At 40.7% G+C, this 10,472-nt stretch overlaps 1 protein-coding gene across 1 annotated transcript in view; it reads left to right on the forward strand.

Moving 5' to 3' along the window:
• Positions 1-10,472, forward strand: part of TG (thyroglobulin) — a 146,078-nt gene that overhangs the window by 73,593 nt on the left and 62,013 nt on the right. Inside the window, exons 40-41 of the mRNA XM_058833014.1 lie at positions 3,220-3,379; positions 8,037-8,236. Of these exons, the coding sequence (XP_058688997.1) occupies positions 3,220-3,379; positions 8,037-8,236 (360 nt within the window). The remainder of the gene's footprint in view (positions 1-3,219; positions 3,380-8,036; positions 8,237-10,472) is intronic.

Consider the following 10,472-nt stretch of genomic DNA (forward strand, 5'->3'; position numbering starts at 1 on the left):
TATAAAAGAAAGCTGCAAGTAAAAGCCAAGCTAAAATGATTGGCCAGCCCTTGTGGGGAATGGGGATGAAGATGCTGAGTAACATGTGAATCCCATTGAAGAGTGGGCTCAGAGACAGGAACTTTTTATTTCCACAGTACTGGCAATTTTCAGAAGGTGATGGTAGTTGTAACAGAAATTTATGAGTCTGTCATACTGCATTTCTGGAAAGAGCTGGTTTAGCAATCTGACAGCAGCACACATAGTCCCTTTCAGGCCCATTTTAATCATCAGAGAGACCAGCAGTCTGTCTTCTCCCTGCAGCATGAGGCTGTCATTTTGCCTGGAGTGCAGTTGCCACTTATTGAAAACATCAGGTCACTGTCTCAGGCAGTTTGCCATCTATGCTTAAAAGAGCTGCATTCAAGGTAGTTTATTTGAAAGCATTGTATTTTCCACCAGATTAAATAGGCTTGTTTCTTCTCCTTGTCAGTCCTGTGAACTGAATCTCTCCTCTCTTTTGTAAAGGTGTAAGGTAGAAGTAGGCCCAATCAAGAAAATCAGTTTCACATGCATAAGTCTAGTCCAGGAGAGAACTAAAATTTCTGGTTTTGCAGAAGTAACTGGCAACAGAAGGCATTGCATTTTCCTGTCTCTTTTTGCGGCAAGTTCTATTTTTTTGTCACATGCAGAAATACAGTTATATATTTTCAGCCTGTGGAGAGTTAAATTAGCTAGCAAACATGGAATATAAAATCTCCCAGAGAGCAGCAAATGCAGAGGATATTCAGGAGCATTTTGAACCTCAAAAAGAACACAGTGCAGGGACTGCCTGTCTGTCACCAAAGGACTCTCAAAGTGTCAAGCAGTGAAGAAGGTAAATGACATCATTTTTCTTCCATAGCTACATGTACCACAGTTAAACTGGCACTTCTGACTTTTTTCCACCTATAATCATCACCACCTGTCACACTAGCTCAGCAAAGCTGTGCTTGGCTTTTATTTAGAAAGGGTTCAATTGTAAGACCGAGACTTAAAAATTTCCATTAAACAGGAATATTTATCTCTTCTTACTCAGTTTCATGCACATTCCCTTCCTTACAGCATCATCCTCGTTGCACTCAATTCTTTACAGAGCAATATTGTGCAGTAGTGAAAACACTGAAGGTTGCCTGTCTTGGTTGAGTTTAGATCTATCCCTGTCAAACAGCTCATCAAGTGTTTTACAGAAGGATGAGCAGGGAGGTTGGACCAGATGGCCCCAACAATGTTCCCTTCCAAGGTTAACCATTCTGTCATTCTGTGATTGAGAAGATGCTTGTGAATATTATGAAACATCTCAGAATTCCAGCTGACTTGCAGTGTCCCTGTGGCTGCTGAACTTCATTACCCATTAGGGTTTGCACATGGGACCAAAGCCCCTCAGTCATGAGCCCATGATGGAGCTGCTGGGCTTCCCAGTGCTTGATGCAGAAAAAGAGATGGGAATGCTGCATCCACTTGGCTTGGTGCACAGTCCCAGTGCTAAATCTTCCCCAAATTACTCCATATCTGTAGCTGTTGTAAATGGCTTTGGTTTGCCATTTCCAAATTTTACTGCCCATCTTTGCCCTTCTTGAGTTTTTTATTGTGTAAAGTCCCTCAGAATAATGTAACATGCAATTTACAGGGCAGCTGGAGGTCATGGTGCTGTGGAGACTGTGGATATGTGGGAAAATCTTAGTATGAGCCTCAGGCTTAACCATGTTGAGCTGAGGGGATGGAGCAGGCTCAATAAAATTGTTAATACCATTTTAGCTTACACAACTCAATGTGGTTGTATTTCAGAATGAATTTCCATGTGAAAACAGATGATTTCATTTTTTTTGTTCACCCCATCTCTCTCTGTGCAGAAATGGGAACCAGGGACAAGGCACTGTGAGTTAGGCAGTTTCAATTCAAGAGAAATTAATGAGAAAAAAACAACTGTCTCGGTGCTTGTAATGTCTTGTGCTTTCTTGGCAACATTGTTATGTTCACAAAAAGCCCCTGAACTGATTTATCAAAGAGATAAGTGAGGAGTGCACACAATTGTGTGCAAATTAAGGGCAGTTGAGGGTAGTTTGCCTGCTAACCCCTAATTTTGCAGGATGCTGCAGCCATCGCTGCTCTGTTCCTTCTCCCATACAGCCATTTGTGTTTTTGCTGGAGACATTCTTTGCCAGAACAGATGGGACTGCTGTGTTTAGCTAAGCTCTATCCAGAAAATAACAGCAACAGAGCCCATTGCCCTCTAGGTGCAGGGAAAACCAACCCCAGATGTACTTTGATGCTGCTACAGGAAAGGAAAAAACCAAACCAACCCCCCCACACCCTTATGTTCACTGAAGGATGTTTCTTTTGAGTGTCTGTAACCTGCTGGGGCTGTCCCGGGGCTGTTCTGCCTTTTTCCTGTTCATGCAGCAGCAGTCTGGCTGCAGCCCTGCTGTGTGTGCAGAGAGTCCATACCTGGTGCTGCTTGAGGAAAAACCTTCTGTTTCTGGGCAAAATCAGGTGTCTCTGCCAGGAGTGTTAACTCGGGTGCAGATTGGGACTCCTTGCCATCCTGGGAATCCTGCTGGGCTCTTCTGGGGCAGAGTCCATTGGTACTTTGTGAGATGTGTCTCTCCTCTTCAGAGACAAAGTCCTCTCTGCTGGATCCCTCTGTGTATCTGGTAGGGGAAAATTTCCATGGGGACTGAAGGAGCATGGAGTGTTATCAAAATCAGGGGACGTTTTTGAGACCAGGCAGTGTTTGAGTGCTGAAGATGAGAGCAGCAAGCAGCTGTGCACAGCTATGAGTTAGTCTTACTCAAGATGGAGCAAGCCAACAGGCCTTTTCCTTCTGCTGTTTCCCACTTGCTTGAACGTTTCCTGCATGTTTGTGTAAAGCAGATGTGCTCTAGCCAAGACAAGCACACCACATGCTCAGTGGCCAAGGCAGCAGGAGCTGGCCTAGAGGAGATTTTGGCTGTTAGATCTACTTTATACTGGAGATAGTGCCCTCTTTATGATACATGGGTCATTGCAGACATTTTGTGAACAATTGTGGACACCTTTTAAATGCCAGACAAATAGGCAGATACTCCTTCTTTATGGTCACTCTTAAAGAGCTATAAATAATGCTTAGATAATGTTCATGAGGAAGCTGTGTGTGTTCTCACCAGTGAACTACCAAAGCAGTTGGCAACAGGAATATGAATCTGGTCATTGTCATTGCAGGTCAAAAACATGTCAGTGTTGGTGTTCTTCCACAATGGAGGGAGTTACAGTGCTGAGGAGGGAAAGACAACCCTGGATGGATCATACCTGGCTGCCGTCGGTAACGTCATCGTCGTGACGGCAAACTACCGGGTCGGTGTCTTTGGCTTCCTGAGCACTGGTAAGTCATGGATTTCCAGAGTAAACACAATTATGTGACTCTTCTGTTTCTAATTTTTATTTTTTCAAGTTATTATTTCAACTTGAGTAACCTATATCTTTCACAGACTTTTTTTTTAATTATTGTGGGAAAAAAATGGCCAAGAAGTTGTGGAGCCTTGATCTGAAGACAAAGGGGAGACGTTGGGGGAACAGGGACAGCTTGTCCCAAAATCTATAACCAAACCCAATATCTATATCAAAGCACTGGCTAGACTTGTGTTTGCAGATGAGATTTTGGATATTGAATTTGCAGACACCTGTGAAGATAGGTTAGTATCAAAATTCCTGCTAATTCCAGTGGCCTACCATTGTGGGTAGAGTTTTCAATGATTCCAACTTCCAACCTGTTCCATCCACGACATTTTGCTGATTCTCTCTTGTGCCCGTGTCAGAGTGGGGAAGAGGCAGAGGCAGATAACTCAGGTTCATGATAAGAAGGATGTGAGAGGATGGAAAGTATGGAACAAAGGTAGTTGGTTGGTTCCAACCTGACTTTTCTGAAGGTCTTGCCACATTTAATCTGAGTCTGTACTGGCCTGGATGTGACTGAATATTTGCATGTTCTGTGATGCAACCCTTTCCCATGTTCCAGTGTAAAGGATTTTTCAATACCAATTGCCATTAAATATTATACAAATTCCCATTACAAACAGGATTTTTTCTTGTATAAGGAGGTATGAAAACACACATTCAATCTCCCTAAACCTTTGGGGTAGTGCCATCTGGTTTTGGGGATTGTTTTTTTATTATGCCTTTTTTTAGTGTTGCCTTTTTAAGCAAGAAGGGAACACTTTTCTTTCTACCATCTTTCACTTCTGCCTGGGGCAGGGGAACTTAAGGTAGAGAGCCACTGAGAAAAAATGCAGCAGCTGCAAGTGGAGCTCTGTCTCTTTCAGTCTGGTGGCAATCTTTGGTCTCTTTAGTGGGCATTTTAATACATTTGTAACTTTTAGGATGTCATATTTGCCACGTTTGCAAATATCTGACCTATGCACTTTGCCTCATGATCCTTTTGAGTGTTCCCTGCTAGTGGTGTTGGGTGGATTTTGCCTAGTTTGAAGTTACAGCTGCAGTTTTTGGTTATTTCTTTCTCTTCTCTCTTTACTGTTTTGTTCAAAACTCACTCCCAGCAAAGTCTCTTTCATTCTGTAAATAGAGAGCTGGCACTACAAACTCCTTACTTATTTAGATAAGAACTTGATTATGGGTGTATCTGGAGAAAAAAATCACTGTTTTCATCAGTGCAAACCCAATGTTTATGAAAGTGATACCATCATTTAATCTAGAGCCAAATACAGCGTGGATATGTTCTGTGGCAGCTTCCAGTACACAGCACTGCCCACACATTGCCCACCACCCTCCTTCAGCCCTGTGAAAATCACCTAGGTTTCTTCCTAAGTGGAAAATGCTGGTTGGGCTGAATATGATGCAGCAGTATTTATATGATGATGCATAACTTAGGGATCAAGAAAATTTTTTGGTTTCTGTTTCACAGGGTTCTCCCTGTATGTCCCAAAATGTCAATACATGGGCTTGGTGTGCATGGTTGGTGTTCCTGCAATCCTTCACATGGACGTGATTCATTACACACAGGGACTTTTGGGGGCCTTTCTCCTATTCCTCTGTACTGTGGAGCTGTGGTCAGGGAAAAGTTCAGTCTTTCCTGGCCTCTTCCTCTTTGGGAAGTCCTTGGTGTGTAGCTGGGAAAATCATACAATTCTAGACTCACAAAATATTTTAAGTTGAAAAGGATTCACAAGAATCATTGAAGTCCAGCTCTTGGTACTGCACAGGACACCCCAGGAATCCCACCATACGCCTGGCAATGTTGTTCAAACACACCTTAGCTCTGTCAGGCTTGGTGCTGAGACAACAAATTTACATCATTAAACCATTAACATTCCAGTCTCCTGCAGCTGGTCCTTTGGAACTTTTGCCATTGGTTTCAAAGGGAGCAGGAGCTCACCCTTAGGGCTTTGCAGAAGGACTGTTAGAAGCCCCTACAATAAAAGTTATGAACTTGTGAGTAATATTAGTTTGATTATCCAACTGAGCAAAGCTGAATCCTCTCAAATTGAGTTGTTATAATTCACAAATCTAGAAAGGAAGGAGTTAAATGGATTTTTAAGGAATTGAAGGGTAATGAAAACAGAAGAGTTCTTTCTGTTTGCATGGAGTTTTTGTTCTACAGTTATTCTGGTTTCTCAGTGGCTTTTGCAAAAAGTGAAAGAGCTCTCTTTCTCATAAACAAAAAAGATGTTTAATTAAATTTGCTATCACCCATTAATGTTGCAAAAAGTGATGCACATTCTTACTAGTGTCTTCATTTCTTGCTTTGTGTCCAGAAAAATTGAGGTGAATTGCCAGTCATATGGATGGCAAGAGTATGGAGAACACAGTCATGTTTATATGTTTTATTATTTTAAGATTCCATGAAATTATATAAAGCATATAAACCAGAATTATTTTTGTGCTTTAATTCAGAACTATTGTTCTTCTTCTGTTTAGCAATTACAGAAGGAAGCACACAAGGACTCTGGTGTCTTTTCAGCTTCCTGTGGTCCTCAGGAATGTGATCTTTTCCTACAAAAAGGCAGTGGAAAAGATTCCTGGCAGACATGTTTCTTTCAGTCTAACTCCTATGAATGTCCATGCATGCATCTGTTCTCAGTGTGGTACATTTCACAACCCAGATGTGTTTTTTGCCAGGGAAAAAGGAACTGGTTATATTTCCCTCTTAGGTCTTTCTGTTTAGTATAGTGAAAGCAAGGCAGACTGTGTGGCTGAAACATTTGCATGGATCTGCACATAAAAAATTATTCACCAAAGGGATTGTAAAGCACTGGAACAGGCTGCCCAGGGCAGTGGTGGAGTCACCATCCCTGAAATATTTAAAAACATGTAGATGTGGCACCTGGGGGCATGGTTTAGTGGTGAACTTGGCAGTACAGTGGTAACAGTTGGGCTCAATGATTTTAAGGGTCTCTTCCAACCAGAGTGATTCTATGATTTCACTTCCTTTGGAGTGGTCTCAATGGGGATGGAGCAAGCCCTTAAAATGAGATTTCCTTTTTAAAGAGTGGGTTTATTGCTGGATTGAGAACTCTGGGAACTGGTCACAGTGTGCAAACTTTAAAAAACCCCAAAAAAACAAATCACAAACCCAAAAAATTAAGCAGGGAAAAGATTTCCTCCATTGCTTCACTGGTGTGCCTTGGACTGGTCATCTGAAACAGTGGCTACAGGTCATAGTGTTTTGGGCCATTCAGTTTTTGACTGCCCTGCTGAAAGGGTGTTCCTAACAATGGCTATTGTAGCATGGGCATCCCTAAGCCCTGCAAGGTTGCCATTAATCAGTTCTCCTCTATATTTATTCTGCTGTTTAATCTGGTGAGTTTGATACCTCTGTAATTCACAGTGTAAAGGATGTTCACTTCAACTGCTCTTTGCCCAAGACCTGTCCACAAAGTGACATCTTTTTATTCTGCTCCCTGTTAATTTTAATTCACTAGTTTCTGAACCTATCCTTATTTTAAACTTCTGCTGTTTGGTCTTGGCAATGGAAGAAACAGTTTCAGTTGTTTTTCTATTCATGGCTTTTCTGTTTTATCCTGTGGGTTTGTGTTTTTTTCCAAGTTTTAAATGAGAAGAATTTTAGAACTTTGGAAATGAATGGCTCATTGTGGATTAAAAAGAAGTAGACTGAATAATCATTTTCTATTCCTTTTTTATAAACCATGGAGGAATTACTTATTTCTGCTTTTGTTGACATAAAATCAAGCTTACCTTCATGGTTGCATAACTAGATGCTTTCAGCATTAGTTTCTTATTAATCAAAGTATCAGGTTACCACTTTTTGGTCTTGAAAAGGAGGTGGTCATACTTAGGCATGAAAAGCACATGATTAATTATTTGTTTGTTTTTTATGTTTATATATATATATATATATAAGATTTCTATTGGATAAACATAGGACAATCTCAAAAACTTTAGACAGAAATATTTTAAATTTTAAAATAATATCTGGAAGAGTGTAAAGGATTTCAATAGGATTCATAGTAATTTCATAATGATATGATTTATAATAATTATTTAATAATTATTTTTAACAATTAATTCATAATGGTAAGATTTATGGTGATTGGTCAGGCAGGGCAAGTGTAAGAGGTGTGTAGGAAGGAAACATACAATCAGGTGTCTCCAGGGAAACTAATTCTTACAGATCCCTTCCAACTTGAGAACCTGGCCAACACACAGATATTTTTGTTTACTTTAAACTCATTTTAAGATCGAGCTACTTATGTAGAAAAAGAATCTTATGGCTAAATCTATGGATACTTGAGCCTGGATTTGTCTCCTGCCATGATGTGTCCTAATGAAGCTTAAAAGTTCAAGTGTTATTTTTCTATCACTGGGACAAAACAGCACCCCCAGGGCTGCCCTGTGGAGTGGTGAAAACTGAAATGGAGTCACTGTGTAAAGCGATTACCTTGGAGGAGACCAGACTTTTAAACTCTGGTATCAATTTTGTCAAGTTTCACCTGCAAGAGCTGCAAAAAATATAACATTTACTCCGAACTTCAGTGTTTTCTGCTATATTTTGTTTCCTACTCCAGGTTCTGCTGAGGTGAGAGGGAATGCTGGCCTTTGGGACCAGCTGGCAGCGTTGAGGTGGGTGCAGCAGAACATCGCCAGCTTCGGGGGCGATCCCAGCCGGCTTTCTCTGGGAGCCGAGCGCGGCGGGGCGGATGTCACCAGCATTCACCTGCTCACAGAGACAGCGGGCACAGACCTTTTCAGGAGGCTGCTGCTGATGGTAAGTTCCATTCCTGCTTCAGCTTCACCTGCATTGTGAAAGGATGTTGCTACAGAGATGAGGATGCTGCGGTGTGTGGGTGCTGGGTTTATTTCATCCATACCTTGACAGGGCTGTTATTGCTGCACTTATTTTTCATCTCACCTGAAACTGTTATCTCCAGGAGCTGGATGCTTCACCAGGATGTACAAGAGATGTGTTTGATTTACTCATAGTAAGAATCCAGTTTTCGTCACTGTGGTTTTTTTGTGTATTACATAAATAACCTTGTTTTGTAACCTGTAAGTACAACAGCTTAGTTTCCATTCCTTAAATATGATTGTTGGTCAGCAGCTTTTAGACCCTGAAACTGATGAGCCAAACTCCCACATGGTAAAGTATCCAGTCTTTTTATCAGATCTTATGACAGATTCCATTTAAAAGAAAAAAAAAGTTTCAGAGAATAAAAATCAGTTTACAGATGGGCTTATTTCCCATCAGCTTAAACCACTTTCTCAGTCACTCCAAGTGATCCATATCCTTAAAGCCTTTCCTGTGTTGAGTCTCAGGACTCTGAGATCAGTTGTGTCAGCATCAATGTTGCCATTTATCTTCGCAGCCTCAGATAAGCTCAGTGTGCTCTGAAATGAGTCTTAATCAACAGAGGAAGTTTATTCATCCAGCAGAAATGGTACTTGGACAAAATGAGTTCTGCTAGCAGTGTTGCCTTGGAACAGTGAGCAGTGGGATATAATTCTTGGTTCAGGAAGCTGAGGGCCCAATTAAATAAAATGTTGCCTTGAAAATAATGACATCTTCATTCAGTACCTAATTGTTCTTCACTGTGCCCTTGCTTCAGGAAACACAACTTGCCTTTTGCACCCCTGTGGCTCAATAAGTTTATTTTAATTGCACTGCTCTAGTGGGGGGGGGCAAGGGAAGTTTTTGAAAATTGTTGTTCATTAATTGGGTTTTTTTGTCATTATCAGATAATTCCTCACTCAGTTCCTAGATTTTTAGTCAGCTCTTGACTAATTTAATTTACTGGAAGACTCAGAGTCCTTTTTTCTTGATGTCCTCCTGCTTTGAAGTCACAAACCCTTTACTCGTGTGGCTGAGGATGGAGCCCTGTGGAAAGGACACCGTGCAATTTAACAGCTGGAGGGAAATGCAAGGACCTCTTGGCTTATTGTTGCTTCTGAAGAGTGGTTCCACGTTATATATTTTCGTTTATTAAAAAAATAAATTAAACTCATTCTTTCTCCTACAGCAGAACACTGAATAAGGGAAAACAGTGGCAAGTGCAATGAGCAGACAGGTGCACCAATTCTTCCCACTTTTCTAGTGTTTATATCTTTAAAAAAAACAAAACTGTGCAGACAACTGTCTTGGCAAAAGCAGCATCTCCACTGAGTTCAGAGTAGTGTTAATTTCAGATTTCAGAGAAGTGTTAATTATTTATCCTGACAGCCTTACAGTGGATTTAGTTTTCTTGTGAAATACACTGACAAAATGAAAAGCAAGCAACAATAGCAGTAGCTTGTAACTTAAAAACATACTTGATTTATCTTTTTTTAAAGTGATGCCAAAGTTGTTTTCTCACATCTTCTTTAAAGGGATGTATCTTGTTTTTGTTCAAAGATGCCAAAATCATTGACTACTTTTAATTTTACCGTAAAAAAAGAGGTGCACACAGATTAGAATCATGAAACTGAGATTATATACCAGATGTACCTTTCCTAAGGGAAAATCCCTCAATGAAGCAATAGAGCTCTTCTGCAAAAGTCAGCTTTGTGCTCCTGGTTTCTGTGTTTGTTATGAATAATAAAACCACATTGTTCCTGAGCATGCAGAGAGCAGTGGTGCATGAAACTTTCTTTGCTAGAAAATGTGCACCTGAAATAGCAAAATGCTTTTGAGTTTCCTGTGTCTGCCTTGTAATAGTTTTTGTTTGGAACAAATCTGAAAACAGATTGTACAAAATCAGTGCGAAGCTCTCATGAAGACTTCATAGAATTTATTTCATCTTTCAGGGGTATGATTAGAAATAAGTGGTATCAGTGATTATGGTCTTGTTTTAAATGGTTTAAGAGCATTAGCCTGGCATTTGACTTCCTATTTTGATCGCTCAATTAATTTACCAGTGCAATTTTGATGTGGATGGCTGGATCAATGGTGTGGATTGAGGGGCTGCAGAGGACAGCTGTGTTAGGTGTCCTCTCCTGACATTCCTGGTGGGTGTCAAGGGCAGCTTCCA

Source organism: Poecile atricapillus, chromosome 2 (genome assembly GCF_030490865.1).
Source record: "Poecile atricapillus isolate bPoeAtr1 chromosome 2, bPoeAtr1.hap1, whole genome shotgun sequence".
NCBI classification, from domain to species: domain Eukaryota; kingdom Metazoa; phylum Chordata; class Aves; order Passeriformes; family Paridae; genus Poecile; species Poecile atricapillus.